At 45.5% G+C, this 18668-nt stretch overlaps 1 protein-coding gene across 1 annotated transcript; it reads left to right on the top strand.

Moving 5' to 3' along the window:
• Window positions 1–741: 741 nt before the first annotated feature.
• Window positions 742–17452, top strand: OASL (2'-5'-oligoadenylate synthetase like). The gene is made up of 6 exons (XM_007938232.1): window positions 742–939; window positions 5754–6036; window positions 8024–8199; window positions 12363–12604; window positions 14243–14390; window positions 16976–17452. Exons 1-6 carry the CDS (start codon window positions 742–744, stop codon window positions 17450–17452), a joined length of 1524 nt encoding a protein of 507 aa, XP_007936423.1.
• The last annotated feature ends 1216 nt before the right edge of the window (window positions 17453–18668 follow it).

Raw genomic sequence — 18668 nt, 5'->3', positions numbered from 1 at the left:
ACCAGGTTTGCTGGTCTGGTAGAGCCTGATGGAACCACTGAGACTATGGCCCCTAGCTGCCCTTCAGGTCTAGAATTGAACCCACACCTGTGGCTTTCAGCCAAACAAGAGACAGGCATATGAGTTGAACATGTACCTGAGATAGACACACTCCTTGGAGAAAACAATCATGGGAGATTAGAAGGGCTGTATGTGCACAGGGATATAGCTCAGGGGGCAGGAGTACATGCAGGGAAGAACACAGGGAAGTTACTATGGGGAGGAAGTGGGAGGGTAAATTGTAGTCAATGTCATGAGACAAAGTGTATGTGAACTGCTGTATGGAAAGTGAGTTTTCTCTGTAAACTTTCACCCAAATAACAATAAAAATAAAATAAATAAATTGCCTCCTCAGTGAGCCAAAGAGAATTTCAGTTTCCAAACGTCATAAAAGGGAAACTCAAAAAGCTGAGAATCGAAACCAACAGACAGCAGGTTGGCTGGCAGCCAAGCCCTTTAAGGGAGTTCCAGGCTTCCAGCCTCAGCCCAGTGTCCCTCAGCATCACCGCCACAACGAGGGGCTTCTGGGAGAGGAGCCCCAGGTTAGTCCAGTCATCACCGGTTTTCTCTCTGTTCCAGTACTTTAACCCCCCAGGATCCTGGAGGTCAGCAGAAGAGGGGTCCCCTTAACGAAGCGGTGTGTGCCTGCAGCCAAACAGGCGTGTGGCTGTATCTGTCCAGCAGTAGTACTCTGAAGCGGAGATGGCCCTGGCTCAGGAGCTGTATGGCACCCCTGCCTCCAAGCTGGACTCCTTCGTGGCTCAGTGGCTGCTGCCCAGCCGAGAGTGGAAGGAAAAGGTGATAAAGGTTGTGCGAACCCTTGAGCAGTTCCTGAGGCAGGAGCCCTTCCCAGGCGAGCATCCCCTGGACCAGGAGGTGCAGGTGCTGAAGGTGGTCAAGGTAAGACTTGTTTCTTCCATCCCTTAATGAAGGCAGGCAAAACCCAGCATGAGGGGCTACATCCCTGGTGATGCTGGGGACCCTTTGCCAGATTATCCCTAGCCCACACTGTTAACATCTCGAGACATCCCTCTGCTTCCTTGAGCAGAACGAGTCCACTAAGAAAGCTAATGATAATAGCTCACATTTTAAGATACACCAGTTGACTGACCCTCTTAGCATATATTATCTCCAATTCTTACATTCTGTGAAGTAGGTACTATTCTTTTCCCCTTTTACAGATGAGCAAAATAGAGGCTCAGAGGCTTAAGATTTATAAGAACAAAATGCAATGCAAAGTCTTTAATTAAATTATGGTTTGAATAATCCATCTGTAAAATACAATTTGGGGACAATTGGAAAAATTAGAATACAGCCTGGGTTTTGATAGCTCTGGTGGTGTAGTGCCTAAGGTGTTTGACTTAGGTGTTCCTCAGAAGGAAGACTGGGCAATCTACTTCTGTAGAGACACTGTCTCAGAAATCCAAGGAGGGCTTGCTATGAGTCGGATTTGACTTGACAGCGTGCATTTGGCTTTGGTTTATTAGATAATATAAGGGAATCATCGTTGATGTTGACTCAGAGATATTGCAGGTTTGGTTCCAGACCAGTGTAATAAAGTGAATATCAAAATAAAACAAGTCACACAAATTTTTTGCTTTTCCGGCGCAGATAAAATCATGTTTATACTATACGGTAGCCTATTAAAGGAGCTCTGGTGGCATAGTGGGTAACCCATTTAGCTGCTAACCAGAAGGTCTACAGTTCAAACCCACACGCTGCTCCATGGGAGGTAGATGAGGCAATCTACTTCCGTAAAGATTTACAGGCTTGGAAGCCCAGTGGGGGTCACTATGAGTCGGAATCGACGTGATGGCAGTGGATGAATAGTCTATAAGTGTGCGGTAGCATTATGAAAAGTTTGAAATATTGTGAAATTACCAAAATGTGACACAGACCCACAACATAAGCACATGCTATTGGAAAAATTGTGCCAATGAACTTGTTCGACGCAGGGTTGCCACAAACCTTCAATTTGTAAAAAAAGAAAAGAAGAAAGCAATATCCATGAGGTGCAATAAAGTGAAGCGTAGTGACATGAGATGTGCCTGGAGTAGTTTTGTAGTTATGGGGAGATTGGTCTCTTATTTTTTACATAAGTGCTAAAATATTAAAGGATAAATTATCTTGATGTCTGTAATTTACTTTAAAATGGTTTAGATGAAACAGATGTGTCAAGGGGTTTAGACGTGTTCATTCTAAGTGGTTGAGTATATGAATGTTCATTGTATTTGCATTTTATTTTATCCTGTATGTTTTCAAATTTTTATAATGAAAAGAGTTTTTTAATGGAACCTCAGAAAGGTGAAGTGCCTTGCCTGAGATCACACAGCTAGTGTTGGAGTTGGGACTTGAGCTACAGCCAGGGCTCCAGCCACCTCACTGAGGTTTCCCTAAACCTTTCCTCCAGCTGGCTCATGCCACCTCCTGGCCTGTTGTTGTTGTTGTTGTTATGTGCCGTCAAGTCGGACCCGACTCATAGCGACCCCTCCGTGGGTTTCTGAGGCAGTATCACTATGGAAGTAGATTGATTGCCCCATCTTCCTTCTGAGGAGTGGCTGGTGGGTTTGAACCGCCAGCCATCTGGATAGCAGTCAAGTGTCTTAGCCACTATGCTACCAGAGCTCCTACCTCCTGGCCTAGCTAGGCTCAAAATTCAAGAGGTTCAGAGCTAGAAAGACCCTGGAGAATCAGACAGTCTCAGTTAATGACTCACTTAACCATGAAGGAAGTTCAAGCACAGGGAGGGTGAGAGATGTCCCATGATCACACAGCAAGTTGGTGGCAGAGGCAAGACTAGAACTGAGACTCCTGACTCCCAGTCCAGTGCTCTAATTCCCTCTTCAGAGGAAACCCCTCCAGGGAAGGATTCAGAAGCCTCACGTCCCCAACGTTTCTTTTCACCCATCCCTACTATGGTTCCCCCCCCCCAAAAAAAAAAAAAAAAAAAACCTCACTGCCGTCTAATTGGATCTGACTCATGACAACCCACGTTGGGTTTCCAAGGCGGTATCTCTACGGAAGTAGATTGCCCAATCTCCCTTCCAAGAAGTGGCTGGTGGCTGCTTTAGAGGTGAGAAATCGGAAGTTTTGATATTTGAAGGACTTGGGTTTTACTCTTGACTTCTTCACTTGTCAGTTCTGTGACACTGGACTTACCATTTTATCTCTCAAATTCTCAGTCTTCTCTGCAATTGGGGCGGCATCATCACCATCATATCTCCCTCAAATGAGGCACTGCAGGATAAATGATTAGTGTACCAGGTAAATGTTCAAAAAGAGAAGCATTATTCAAATTTTTGCCTGGACTCTGGGATTAGGTCACGAGTCCAACTCACAGAGACCTTTCCAGACCCTTACTCACAAACCTGAGAATGAAATGGATGGAATGGGGGAAAGCTGAGGAGAGAAGGGTGCTACAAACAGAACGAGCCGTGACGGTAGGTGTTCACCCAGCCCTGAATCCTGCTCACAGACCACAGCCTCTTTTCCCCTGGATACCTCTATATGACAGAGGTATCCTAAGAGCAGTCGCCAATTAGGAAGAATCCTTTATGGACTCAAGCCCCAGCACTCAAATGAGTTGGCCTTCAGTAGGTTTGAACAAAGGTCCCTGGGTGGCACAAAAGGTTTTCACCCAACTACTAACCAAGTGGTTCATAGTTGAAACCTATGCAGTGGCTCTGAGGAAGAAAGGCCTGGTCATCTGTTTCCATAAAAGACCACAGCCAAGAAAATCCCAGGGATCAGTTCTACTCTGTAACACATAGAGTTGCCCTAAGTCAGAATCCGCTCAATGGCAATAAAGCAAGCCATGAAGCCTGTCCGGCTGGTTCTTTCCTCTCTGCCTGGATCTTCCCACTGAGAAGGGCAGAAAGGAGAGTCCAGGCACAACCTCAAGGACTTCCCAACCCTCTCACATGGGGCAGAAATGCTGAGTCTGCATACAGACTGGAGAAAGAGACTGGACAAGGAAGGGAAAAAAGATAGCAAACTCCTCCTTTTCATAATCAGGGCCTGGGCCACAGACTGGGTCACGAGGAAATGGGTGGACGAGACACACTCTATGCTCAGACTCAGTGTGACGCTGTTGCCTCCTGGCTCTGAGATCTTGGCAAGTTGATCAACTCCATGATGCTTCACTTTTCTCATCTGTAAAATGGATGGTGGTGCAAATGTTTAAGCACTCAGCTACCAACCAAAAGGCTGGTGGTTCAAGTCCACCTCAGAAGAAAAGCCTGGAGATCTACTTCCAAAAGACCTCTTTTCAAACTGTTATTCAATATGGTATCCAAGGAGACAGAGAGACTCGTTTCTCTAAAATGTCTGTTATTGAAAACGCTATGGAGCCAAGCTCTACTCTGACACACATGGGAGCACCATGAGTAAAAGACAACTGGTAAACTAGGAGTAATTGTAATAGCAACATGGGCAAAGGGCTTTCAGTGGTCCCTGACACAGGGAGTGCTAGACACATGAGAGCTGGATTATAATTAAAGTTCAGTGACTAGTGACCCCACCCACCAGAAGAGGTGGCCAACCAAGCCGCAAGGTCTGATGAATCCTTAGCCCTTCTACCTCCCAGCAAGGAGGGAGGGGCAGAGAGTTGTGGGGTTTGTATCCTGCAGGTAACAGGGACTAGAGACCAAGCCTAGAATCTCAAAACAACAAAAAGTTCCCTTCAAAATCATCCAGATCAGGGTCCTTCCGTTACAGAGGGGGTAACTGAGACCCAGGCAGTGGGAGAGATTGTCCACAGATGAAGTTAGTGCCAAAGGTTAGTGGAGGAAGAGAAATATATTACTGATTTTCTGTGTGCCACTTGGCACACTGGGTCTCACCTAATCCTCCCATAAACCAGTGACTCATGTTCCACCATTACCTTCATTTTACACCATTACTTTCATTTTACAGATCAGGGACTTATCACCCAGCATGATTTTACAGCTAAGCAACAGAGCAGGAGTCAGAGCCAAAGTCAGGCTGCTTCAATGCACAGTCCTTGGCTCTTATCCACCAGGCAATCCCGCTTCCCCTCTTTAACATCATGGAATTACCCAGACTCCTGAAGATCCTCAGAGTGACACTATAAAGCAGGCATTACCATTCTCACTCTGCAGGTGAGAAGACTGAGGCTCGGAAGCAGCACCATGTAGTCACTAAGCAGCATGGACTCTGGAGACTGGCTGCCTAGGTCAAACCCAGGGACTATGTGACCATGAGCAAACGATGTAGCTTCTCCATGTCTTAGTATTCTCACCTGTAGAGCGAGGATATTAGCGCTACCCAAGTGTCCCTCAGGGTTACAGTGAGCATAAAATGGGATGTTGTCATTGTTATTCATTGCCATGGAGTTGATTCCAACTCAAGGCAACCCCATGTGTGCAGAATAGAAATACTCCATAGGGTTTTCATTGTATAGCAAGGATTGTGAGGATGGTGCAGGACCTTATGTTATACATAAGGTTGCTATGAGTCAGAGCCAACTCGATGGCACCTAACAACCGTAGGGCTTTCAAGGCCTTTGGAAAGCAGATCACCAGCCTTGTCTTTCAAGGTGCTCTGGGTGGGTTCAAACCACCTTTCAGCTAGTTGTCGAGTGCTTAATGGTTTGTGCCACTCAGACACTCTAAAATGGGATAATGTGTGTGAAGTGTGTAAGGGATGGATTGGACATGGAAGTGGCCTCCAGGTGACAGGCTCTTGTTCTACAGGTGGGCTCCTTTGGGAACGGCACTGTGCTCAGGAGTGCTGCGGAGGTGGAGTTGGTGTTGTTCCTGAGCTGTTTCCACAGCTTCCAGGAGGAGGCCATGTACCACCACGCTGTTCTTCGCCTGATACGGAAAAAAGTGTGGCATTGCCGGGACCTGCTGGCCTTCAAGCTGAAGGACCTGTGGGTGGCCCATGGAGTCCCCAACACTCTCGTCCTCACCATCCAGACCAGGGAGATTGCAGAGCTCATCACCATCACCATCGTGCCTGCCTACAGGGCCCTGGGTAAGGGGAGGGGAAGCTTACTCACCTCACTCACCTGCCCTCCCAGGACATGCTACTCCCTCGCCCCTCAGTCATGCCTCAGACAGCTCCCTACATGCATGTATGCATTCATTCATGTCCCAGGCTGGGGGCTGGGTACCACAGTCCATAGGACTTAATGATCCAACTCTGGCCACCATGGAGCTCAACTCAGGAAAGAGAAATTTATGAAAGAATTACACAGATAAATGGAAATGAGGCTAAGTGCCCAGAGGAAAAGAAAGGTCATCCTGGGTGACAGCAGAAAGGGTACTCAGGAAGGGGAATCTTCGTGCAGAAAGTACACTCAGGAGGGGGACCTACAAGGGAAATGAGTTACAATAGTCACCCCATGTGCTTCCTTCCATAGCATGACTGCAGCCATAGAGCCCCTGGATTTTCCCAGAAGTGTCGTAGGAACAATAAGGTCCTTACCCCCTTTTGCGTAGAGCTGATGATCAACAACTGGTTGAAGCTGGAAAGCAAAAGAATTTATTGAATATGGTATCCAAGGAGACAGGGAGACTTGTTTCTCTAAAATGTCTGTCTTCCCGAGCAAAGGGATAAGCATGATTATATAGGGAAATAGGGAGGGGGTGGAAGACCTCTTGGAAGTCAGGAATGTCTTTGCTCTTCTTTTCTGTGTTGCCCTGGACTTCCGCTCCCCAGATCATCTTACTTCATAGACTGTGGTCCTTGGCCAAGACCAGTCATGGGAGAGGATCATACTTAAAAGAATGTGTGACTAAAAATAACAAACCTAAAGAAATCAGTGTCCATGAAAAGGTTGGCTATTCTACTCACTTAAGAGAAAGCGAAAGGGAGGGAGAAACAGCAAGTTAGTCACTATGATTGACGTCTACTTTAATCACACCTACTAGTTTGTTCAGGGAGCTCTGGTAGCATAGTGCCTAAGGTACTTGACTGCTAACCAGAAGGCTGGCGGTTCAAACCCACCAGCCACTCCTTGGAAGGAAGGTTGGGCAATCTACTTCTGTAGTGATACCGCCTTGGAAACCCAAGGAGGGGTCGCTATTAGTTGGGTCTGACTCAAAGACACATAACAACAACAACAACAGTTTGTTCAAGTTCTGCCATCTTCAGCAAGGGGCTCCTTCGACCTTCTGCTTCAGCCTTCCACAGATGCAGACCGGGACATAAGGATTTGAAGACGGGTGATTTATTTGAGAAATGATCCCAGGAAACACTGGTAGGGCAGTGGGGAATTGAAAGGGGAAGGGACAAAACCAAGAAAGAGTACATTATAGGACAAGTCAAATGGGCTTCAGGCCCCAGGAAAATTCTAGATTACACTGTAGAGCAACCTCCACTAGCCACAGACTTCCCTCAGTCATTGGCCGAGGACTCCTTCCCTAGGGCATTGACTCTCTGGCACTTATTGTTTGCACTCAAGCAGAGAGGCCTGGGTGTTGGAAGTAAAGTTTCTGCTACAACTCCAGATGATAAATAGGTTCCACCTCATGTGTCAGCTCCTATTAACTGTAGTGTCTACCTGGAGTTGCTATGGGCCAAAGGTGTCAGAAATAGCTTCCAATCCTAGCAAGAAAGAGGGCTGGGATAGTTAGTGATGCCTTCCATGGAACAACTTCCCTAGGCAAATGCTCTCTCTGAGTTCAGCTTTCTTATCCTACAGGCTTTGTGTGTGGTTAAAATAATTACAGAAAAATAGCTCCAAAACAGACCTTAAGGAAAACTAGGGGACATCAAGGGAAGCAACCAGTGACCCAAGGAGTGGAAATTTTAGTTGTCCCAAGAAAGAATTTCACAAGAAGGACAATTCAATAGGACCAATCTGTGGTCTCTGAGGATACAAGTCTTTAGGTTCCTGAGGAGATAGAACATCAATGAATTAACAGTCTTCTTCCCACCCACCTCCGGCCCAGTGGACTACCTATTACCCTGAGGCTTCCTGGTCCTCAGTCTCTCCCTTTGCTTCCTCTCTCCTCAGGACCTTTGGCTCCCAACTTTCAGCCACCTCCTGAAGTCTATGTGAGTCTGATTAAGGCTCTCATTTACCCTGGAAATTTCTCTCCATCCTTCAGTGAGCTACAGAGAAACTTCGTGAAACATCGGCCGACTAAGCTGAAAAGCCTCCTGAAGCTGGTTAAACACTGGTACCTGGAGGTAAGGGGGCTATCAGGTTGGAGACAGATTAAGAAGAAAGAGGTTTTATTCCTATATCTATCAAAATAGAACATTAATGTAGGTAACTAACTCAGTCCTGTTGATCTTTGGTTAAGCAGTCTTAACTACTTCTGAAATAAAAGAGTCCAGTGAAACTGACTCAGTTCCTTGGTATGTCTGTCTGTGTGGCAACATCACTTTACCCATGAATTTATTCCCAATTTTTTTCCATAATGAGCTCGGGTGGCATAGGGCCACCATTTGACTGCTAACCAGAAGGTTGGCAGTTCAAACCCATCAGCTGCTCCATGGAAAGAAGGTGGGGCAATCTACTTCCATAAAGATTCACCACCTCAGAAACCCAATGGGGGTCTCTATGAGTCAGAATCAACTCACTAGCAGTGAGGGTTTTGTTTTGTTTTGTTTTTTTGGTATTCTCCATAAATTTCCTATAGGGTGGTGGGGAGAAGAGCACTCTACAGATAATTTATATTATAATCAGACTTTTTGTAAAATGCTCATTTCCGTTTATCCTTTTAAAAATGAAGAGAACTAGCAGGTTTAGTATTACAACTTTAATTATGGGTCAAAAACAAACTTATTTTCCAGGAGGCACGTGCACCTATAAACACAGACAGACAAACACACATACGTACATACATGCTCTGGTAGCGTAGCGCCTCAGGCATTTGACTGCTAATCAGAAGGCAGCTCAAACCCACCAGCCACTCCTCGGAAGGAAGACTGGGTGATCTACTTCCATAGTGATACCACCTTGGAAACCTAAGGAGGGGGCGTTAGGAGTTGGATCTGACTCAACGGCAGTGAGTTTGGTTTTGTTTCTCGTAGTGGCAAAATGGCCACAGATGAGCCTGACTTTACATCAAGACTTCTCTGCCTTCGACCACTGAACAAAAGAGCTAGGATTTCCTCTAACTGAATCAACTTTGTTCATTCACATGCTTGCCCTTGAACAACATGACAACTGGAATAGGTTTATGCTGATGGGCCTGTGGCCATCCTGGAGCTGAAGGTGGAATCAATCCCATCCAAACAGCATTCAAGAGGGAAAGAAAGTAGGCCTGCTAGAGAGGCAACCCAATGCTCATTGCAAGATCTCAGCTATTAGCTAGTCCTGTGGTTTCTGTTCTTTAAAGAGGCCCTTTCTTTAAAGGAAGCCTTTCACAGAAGCAAAGGATTTAAATAGCAAAAATGAAGCTGCTTATGTAGAAATGCAGCCCAGATCTAAGAAAAACCATATCAGATTTTTTGTTTTCTTACAATTAAAAAACACAAAAATTTGTTTGTGGGGCTGAAGTTTTATACTTGATTTTTGGGGGCATATGTTGTACAAAAGGAAGCAGAAGATATGAATGGCTGAAGCGAATAAGATTTGGGGAGCTAGTTTTAGAGGATAAGAAACATTTGAAATCATAAACTAATTTTTTACAAACATCTGGAACATTAGCATTTAAATCCCCTTAAGGGGGTATTGTCTCACTTACTTTGGACCTAGTATCAGGACGGACCAGTATATAGAGAAGGACACCATGCTCGGTGAAGACCCTCAACGAGATGGATTGACACGGTGGCTGCACCAATGGGCTCAAATACAGCAACAATTGTGAGGTTGCTGAGGGATAGGGCAACGTTTCGTTCTGTTGTGAATAGGGTCACTATAAGTTAGAATCGCCTCAAGCGCACCAAACAACGACAACATAGGGGTAGTATTATACGAAAGAAAAGAATTCTAATACTATCATCTTCTCCAGTGTAAGGTAAAAAGCTACTATCAAACCTTCAACACTTTGCAGCACTTTAAATAAAATTTGCAATGTTGTGTTCTTGTGAAGTGCCATTGAATCAGTTCCAACTCATACTGACCCTACGTACAGCAGAATGAAACAGCACCTGGTGCTGTGCCATCCTCACGTAGTTGCCCATTACTGGAGCCAATGTGACAATCCATCTCGTTGAAGGTCTTCCTCTTTTTCACTGACCCTCTGCTTTACTGAGTATGATGTCCTTCTCCAGGGACTGGTCCCCTCTGACGACACGTACAAAAGATATGAGATGAAATTTCTCCATCATTCCTTCTAAGGAGAGCACTCCGGCTGTAGTTCTTCCAAGATATATTGGTTCGTTCTTCTGCCAGTCCAAGGTATATTCAATACTCTTCACCCACACCATAATTTAAAGGTATCAGTTCTTCGGTCTTCCTTATTCATTGTCCGCCTTTTTCATGTGTATGAGGCTATTGAAAATACCATGGCTTAAAGGGGAGATTTGAACTGGGCCTTAACATACAAGTAAGATTTAGAAGTGTGGAGACAAGGAGGGTTTTGTCCCATCATTCTTTTCTTTTCCCCTTCATTCATTTATGAGGAGGCTTCAGTAAAGGAGAAAAGAGCAAGATTGTTAGCCAAATAATGTTTTGAAGGATGCTAGGTAGCATAGTGCCTAAAGCACTTGACTGCTAACCAGAAGGCTGGTGGTTCAAACCCACCAGCCACTCCTCAGAAGGAAGATTGGACAATCTACTTCCATAGTGATACCACCTTGGAAACTCAAGGAGGGGTTGCTATGAGTCGTATCCGACTCGATGGCAATGAGTTTGGTTTTTTTGGAGAAGAGGCAGGCAGGACTATGTGCCTGTGTGAGACCTGCTTTGAAGATACTGAAGGACCTGAGCTCCCTCAAGCACACACAAGTCTCAGGATGATCCTGTCCCTTGAACATACAGAAGAATCTCAAGAGAGGGCTGGAGGATAAAAAAGACTCAAAGACTTGGAAGAGGAAAGAAGGAGGACTGAGCAAAAAGAAGTTTCCCAGAGACGTGGTTGCAATGTAATTAAAAGGGAAAGGTGAGGATATATTCTGCCCCAATCTCTAGGTGCTGTATGTAACCAAAATCCAAACCAGGCTAACTGCCATCAAATAGATTCCAACTCATACCAACCCACAGTGGGTTTCCAAAGCTGTCAATCTTTATGGAAGTAGACCACCTCATCTTTCTTCCACAGAGTGGCTGGTGGGTTCAAACCACCAACCTTTTGGTTGTTGTTGTTGTTTGTTGTTATATGTCATTGAGTCAGACCTGACTCATAGCGACCCCTCCGTGGGTTTCTGAGGCAAGATCACTACGGAAGTAGATTGCCTCATCTTCCTTCTGAGGAGTGGCTGACCTTTTGGTTAGCAGCCAAATACCTTACCACTACACCACCAGAGCTAAAAATAAAAGCTAACAATAAAACCCTCTTACTGGCAAAAAAAAAAGAAAATATCATGGCTTGGATCAGGTGCACCTTAGTCCTCAATGTGACATCTTTGCTTTTTAACACTTTAAAGAGATCTTTTGCAGCAGATTTGCCTAATGCAATACGTTGTTTGATTTTTTGACTGCTGCTTCCATGGGTGTCAACTGTGGGTCAAAGCAAAATGAAATCCTTAACAATTTCAATCTTTCCTCCGTTTATCATGATGTTGCTTATTGGTCCAGTTGTGAAGATTTCTGTTTTCTTTATGTTGAAGTGTAATCTATACTGAAGGCTGTAGTATTTACTGAAAGCTGTAGATATTTTATAAATACCTTTAAAACATAAAACACAGCTGCTTAGGCTAGGATACTGGAGGCCAGGCCCGACCTGCTCACCTTCTGGGTCACCTCTTCATGACTCCATCCCAAGAGTTACCTCTGTCAAGCACAGTTTGGAACCCTTTAAACTAAGCTGGCCACTTAATTCTAAAATGGGGAAACCAAGGCCCAGAGAGGGAAAGTGACTTGGCCAAGCCAGTCAGTGGCAGAGCTGGGACTCTAAAACCAAACCAAACCTATTACTGTTGAGTCGATTCCAACTCATAGCAACCCTACAGGACAAAGTAGAACTGCTTCCATGGGATTTCCAAGGCTATAAATATTTACAGAAGCCAACTGCCACATCTTTCTCCCATGAACCAGTTGGTGGGTTTACACAGCTCATCTTCTGGTTAACAGCCAAGGGCTTAACCACTGTGCTACCCACCGCTCTGGGACTAGAATTTGAATTTTCCAGCTTCTGGTCCAGTGCATTCCTGACACAGTATCTTGGGGTCTCATTCTCTCTCTCTCTCTCTCTCTCTCTCTCTCTCCTTTTCTCTCCCTCTCTCTCTCCCTCTTTCAAAAGTACGTGGAAGCCAAGTGCCCCAGGGCCAACTTGCCGCCTCTGTATGCCCTCGAACTACTGACCATCTATGCATGGGAAATGGGTACTCAGGAGAATGAGAATTTTCGGTTGGCTGAGGGCCTTACCACGGTGATGAAACTGCTCCAGGCATATGAGTTTGTCTGCATCTACTGGACCAAGTACTACACATTCCAGAACCCAATCATCGAGAAGTTTATCAGAAAACAGCTCAAGAAGGAGAGGTACTGGGCCACTGTTTACCCACCAAGTGTCAAGGAGAAAAGAAAGAGGATTGAGGGAAATGTGGCATAGAGCTTCATGGGTGGGCTTCACTAAGTAGTGGAGTCCCTGGGTGGTGCAAATGGTTAAGTACTTGGCTGCTACCAGAAGTTCAAGTCCATTCAGGGCAACTCGGAATAGAGACCTGGTGACCCATTTCTGAAAAATCAGCCAATGAAATTCTGACACATATTGGGGTACCAGGAGTCAGAATCAATAGGAACTGTGTTGTTTTGGTTTTTTTATTAAGCAGTAAAGCCATCATAAGGAGCCTTGGTAGCACAGTGGTTAAGAGTTCAGCTGCTCTTAATTGAAAGGTAGACAGCTGGAACCCACCAGCTGCTCCACAGAAGAAAGATGTGGTAGTCTCTTCCCTAAAGATTATAGCCTTAGAAGCCCTATGGAGCAATTCTACTCTGCTCTCTAGGGTCTCTATGAGTCAGAATTGACTCAGCACCACATAAGAGCAACAAGGCCATCATGTTAGCTGCATACTGAGAGCTCATGCTAACATGGGACCTCTTTATCTCAAGTTGACTGCCTATCAAAATTGCCAGGAGTCTTGGGCACTGTAAGTCTCCTTATTCTTCAAGCCACCCACTCCATCCTACTTTAGCCCTCGTGCCCTCAGAAGACCATTTCAGTGACTTTTGGAGAAAGCATGTACAGTGAAAAGAATCATAGAGACCCAAGTGTAAATCCTAGCTCTGCCATTTTCCCACATCTGTGAGCCTCAGCTCTTTATCCATAAAACAGGAGTATAAGGCATCTGCAATGTTGGACTATTGTGAGGGTCACAGAAAATATATGTCAATGGCTTATAGTATTTAGCACATAGTGATGCCTACTTTGGTCATGTCAGAAGGGACCATTCCCTAGAGAAGGATATCATGCTTGGTAAAGTGAAGGTCAGAGGAAAAAGGGGAAGGCCTTCAACAAGATGGATTGACACAGTGGCTGCAACAATGGGCTCAGGTATAGCAAGGATTGTGAGGCTGGTGCAGGACTGGGCAATGTTTCATTCTGTTGTTTGTAGGGTCACTATGAGTCAGAGCCAACTTGATGGCACCTAACAACAACACCACATGCTGGATAAGAGACTTGGTGGCGCAGTGGTTAAACACACAGCTGCTAACCAAAAGGCTGGTGGTTCAAACCCACCCAGTGGTTCTGCAGGAGAAAGACCTGGCAATTTGTTCCCATGAAGATTACAGCCTAAAAAACCCTACTCTGTCACATAGGGTCACTGTGACTCAGAATTGACTTGATGGCACCCAACCACAAGATACTTGATAATTGTTCACTATTACGGCAAATGCTTCCATGCCTCCCCCATAAGCCCTTGACCCACCTACCTGAGTGGGCATCTGTTATTGCTCTAGCATGCTTTTTGGGGCCTGACCCCCACCCATCAAAATTCCAAACAAAGACCTCAAATACTCTTCCCAAGAGTAATTTCTGGAAATATAATGGTCCCCAGACCATTACTTTCCAGTGAAATATGGGGCCCTCCTGGACTCAGTGGCTTGCTGAGAAGTGTTCTTTCTGGCTGGTAGGCCTCAACCCAGAAAGAGCCTGGGCACCGTCTACTTGTGTTGCAGGCCCATCATCCTGGATCCAGCTGACCCTACCCATAACGTGGCAGAAGGATACAGATGGGACATAGTCGCTCAGAGGGCGTGCCAGTGCCTGAAACAGGACTGTTGCTATGACAGCCAGGAGAACCCTGTCCCCAGCTGGAATGTGAAGGTAATGTAATAGCTCCTTTCAGGCCATCATGGGCTTAAAGCTCAGAATGAGATAACTGCCTAGTGTTTCCTTATTTACTTCTGTGTGGATAAAGCCAACAAAACTTTAGCATCAGACTGAGTTTGAGACCCAGTTGTATCAGACATTAGCTACGGAACTTGGGAACTTGGGAAAATTATTTGACATTTTGAGCCTCAAGCTCCTTATCTTATTATTATTATTAACTTTTTATTATGATTTGGGTGACAGTTTACAGAGCAAATTATTTTTCCATTCAACAGTTCATACACATATTGTTTCCTGACATTGCTTACAATCCCCACAATATAATAATTCTCTTCCCACTTCCTCCCTGTGGTTACCTTTTCCTGTGTCCTTCTTTCCTATGCATTCCTGCCCTCTGTGCTATCTCTGTGCAAATGCTGCCCTTCTGATCTCCCATGGTTGATTGTTCTAAGGAGTGCACCTCCTTGTTCTAACTGTTCACCTCATAAGCCTGTCTATTGTTCTGCTGAAAGTTAAGTCATCAGAGTGAGTTCAACTCCAGACCTGAAGAGTGACTAGTGGCCATAGTCTTGGGGGTTTCACCAGTCTCTATCAGGTGAGTAATCCTGGTCTTTTTTATGATTTTGAGTTTTGTTCTACATTTTTCTCCCACTCTATTCAGGATCTCTGATACTGATCTCTTTCCAAGCGGTTGACAGTGGTCAGGCTCCTTATCTTTTCACTGTCCCATAACCTACCTGAGAATCAGTTCCATTCTCCCAATCATACTTTGTAGGGGCTTAGCCCAGCCAAGTCAACTCAACGAGTTGTTTTGTGCCCCAACTGGGTTTGGGACTGGTAGAATATAGAGGCAAGGTGGTGATGGTAGTACAGAAATAGGGCATGGTCCCTGCTCTCAAGAGACTCACTGTGTTTTGTCGAGAACCAAGTCCACGAAATGAACTTGCACAAAACAGCTAGGGAGAATTACCAAAGACAAGATGTACAGAAATCAAAAAATGCTAAATAATACTATAATGTGATGCCAAACCTATGGTACAAGCAAAGATCATGCTAACCTATTATATCGACATCACATTTCACGGTGTATAAAGTGTTTGCCCAGGCACTGTCTCAAATGATCCTTGAAGCAAATCTGTGAAGTAGGGAGCCAAGTGTTGTTGTTGTCATCATCATCATTATCCCCACTTTATAGATGAGGAAACTGAGGCACACAGAAGTTGAGTTAATGAACCAAGGTCACACTTGCTAAGAGTTACCAGAGCCAGGATTCATCCTTAGGTCTTGTGGGGCTCTGGGAATAGTGAATAAATCTGAAGTCGCCAGAGCCAGAGAAGTTTTGGTGAAGAAGTAAGGGCTTGAGGAGTGCCTTAGAGGCTGAGAAGGGGTACAGAAGTTCAGAGCAGAGGGCTCTCCAGGTAGAGGGGATAAGTGGGACAAAGGCCTGGAGGTGGGAATAAGCAAGGTGTGTGCAGGGACAACAGACTAACCTACGTGGAGGAGAAAGGAAGAAGCTGAGCCAGTGGCTCCATAATTCAGAGTCGAGATTGCAAACTAAGGGTACACCAGCCAAAGGCGTTCCACAAATGGGCTGAATATTATACACATCTGCATTTTTCCTACAAACGTAAAACACTGTGCAATGACTTTTCTCCTGAAAAATTTGAAGACTTGGCAATGTTGAGCCCATATTCCTTCTTGTAAAGGCCCACTGGAGGCCCAGTTCTCCCCAGAAGCTTCCTGGTGGAGCTCTTCAGCTGCCAGGACTCAGGTACTTGAGTGTAGTCTAGGTGAAGGATATAGACTTTGGGGTCTGACCATTCTCAGTTCAAATCCCTGCTCTGCTCCCTACTACCTTTGTGATGCTTGGTAAATTACTTGACCTTGCTGAACCACAATTTCTTTTTCTGTGAAATGGGGGTAATTGTAGAACCAACTTCATAGGGCTGCTGTAAGAATAAAATGGGGTTAAGAGTATGAAAGGCACCCAGCACAGGGCCTGGAAGGTGGTTAAAACTAGTTGCCATCAAATCAGTTCTGACTCACGGCAACCCCATGTGTGTCAGAGTGGAAATGCACTCCATAAGGTTTTCAATGGTTGATGTGTTTGGAAGTAGAGCACCAGGAATTTCTTTCAAGGTGCCTCTGGGTGGATCCGAACGTCTAAGCTTTTGGTTAGCAGCCAAGTGCATTAACCATTTGCACTACCCAGGGACTCCAGAAGGTGATTAAAAAACCAAACCAAACCAACTGCATCAAGTCTTCCAACTCATGGGAGCTCCATGTGTGCAGAGTAGAACTGTGCCAAAGGGTTTTCAAGGCTGTGCCCTTTCGGAAGCAGATCACCACGCCTGTCTTCCAAGGCACCTCTGCGTGGGTTCCAAGTGGCAATCTTGTGGCTAGCAGCCAAGCACTGAATTGTTTGCACCACCCAGGGTTAGCTCTCACTAAATGTTTGCTGCTGCTGCTGCTGCTACTGCTACTACTATGGTTGTTGAAAAGATGATGATGGGTGAAGGAAACTTCTACATGTCAAAGAAATGTGGATTTAACCTACCCCTCTTCCCTCTCCTTTCCAGAGGGCACGAGACATCCAGGTGACAGTGGAGCAGTATGGCTACTTAGACTTGATCCTCTGGGTAGACCCTTATGAGCCCATAAGGAAGATGAAAGAGAAGATCTGGCAGAGCCGGGGCCACTCAGGCCTGCAGCGTCTGTCCTTCCAGGACCCTGACAGTGAACGGCAGCTCCTCAGCAGCCACTGCTCCCTGGCCTATTATGGGGTCTTCTCCCACATCCACATCTGTCTGCTGGAAACCTTTTCCCCTGAGATTCAGGTCTTTGTGAAGAATCCAGATGGTGGGAGCCATGCCTATGCCATCAACCCCAAAGACTTCATCCTGAGCCTGAAAGAACAGATTGAGGACAAGCTGGGCATGCTCAGAAAGCAGCAGCAGCTCACGTTCCAAGGCCAAGTCCTGCATGATCAGGTGGATTTTGCGTGCTATGGCATCCAAGACAGTGACACCCTCATCCTCTCCAGGAAAAGAGCCTGAGAGGCTCCATTTCCATTCAGCTAGTTTCCTCTGGGAAACTTCTCAGTGCATCTAATCTGTCATCTAACCCAGAACTCATCCTATCAACCATTCCTCCCAGTTCTCTGCAAGACAACCCATGTCTCAGCCTTCTGTATTTACAGAAGTCATCCTTGCCCTGCTGATGGGGGAGTGTGGAGGGATAAGAGAACATGCAAACAGACAATGGCTAAGTCATATACAATGCAACCTGTGAGAGGTAGAACTCAACAGGACTATCTGGTATTTCCAAGTCTCACAAGTTTCTGTGTTTGATACGGTGCAGTCTTACCATTTTTCTGTTTTCTGCCTTACATAGCTTCTGGCTTTTGCAGGTTTTACTGTATGACTGTAGAGCTCTAGCCCATAATCCCTGCAGTAACCAGTCCATGAAACCAAACCACAGTTTCTGCAGGAATCACCCCAAAAGGATCAGGACTTGATCGATAACTGCCAATTCCCTAACACTTGTCCTACTTCCATCTTAAGACAAGTCAAACAAAACTCACTGCCATTGAGTCAATTCTGACTCATAGTGACCACCACTGGGTTTCCAAGGCTATAAATCTTTATGGAAGCAGACTGCCTGATCTTTGTTCCATGCAGCAGCTGGTGGATTCAAACCACTGACCTTTTGGTTAACAGCCAAATGCTTTAACCACTACATCACCAGAGCTCCTTTTAGGACAAACCAGAGAGGGCTAAATATGCTCCCCTAGCTAACCACATAGCACACCTTGTTTCTACTAATCCCACCTCCAGCTTCCCCATGCCAACAGCCTCTGATTGGGGCCCACCTGAGTCACTCCTTTTTCCATCATAAAGCTTTGCTACTCTTCTGCCTCCTTTGAGTCTCATCCAAATGCAGAGGATGGTCATCCCTTACTATGGTTAAGATCTCAATAAATAGTCTTTGCTTGTTCTACTTCAGGTGGTCTTCATTATCTAGCATTATCTAGGTGCTAACGTTGTTGTTGTTAGGTGCCATTGAGTCAGCTCCGACCCATAGCGACCCTACATACACTGCCCAGCCCTGCACCAGCCTCACAATCCTTGCTGTACCTGAACCCATCATTGCACTGACCCACTGTGTCAATCCATCTCGTTGAGGGCCTTCCCCTTTTTCACTGACCCTCCACTTTACCAAGCATGATCTCCTTCTCCAGAGAATGGTCTCTTTTGACAACATGACCAAAGT

The sequence above is a fragment of the Orycteropus afer genome, unplaced genomic scaffold, assembly GCF_000298275.1.
Source record: "Orycteropus afer afer isolate SDZICR_OR568_19922 unplaced genomic scaffold, OryAfe1.0 scaffold00048, whole genome shotgun sequence".
Taxonomy (NCBI): Eukaryota; Metazoa; Chordata; class Mammalia; order Tubulidentata; family Orycteropodidae; genus Orycteropus; species Orycteropus afer.
This window is presented reverse-complemented; position numbering and strand designations above follow the sequence as displayed.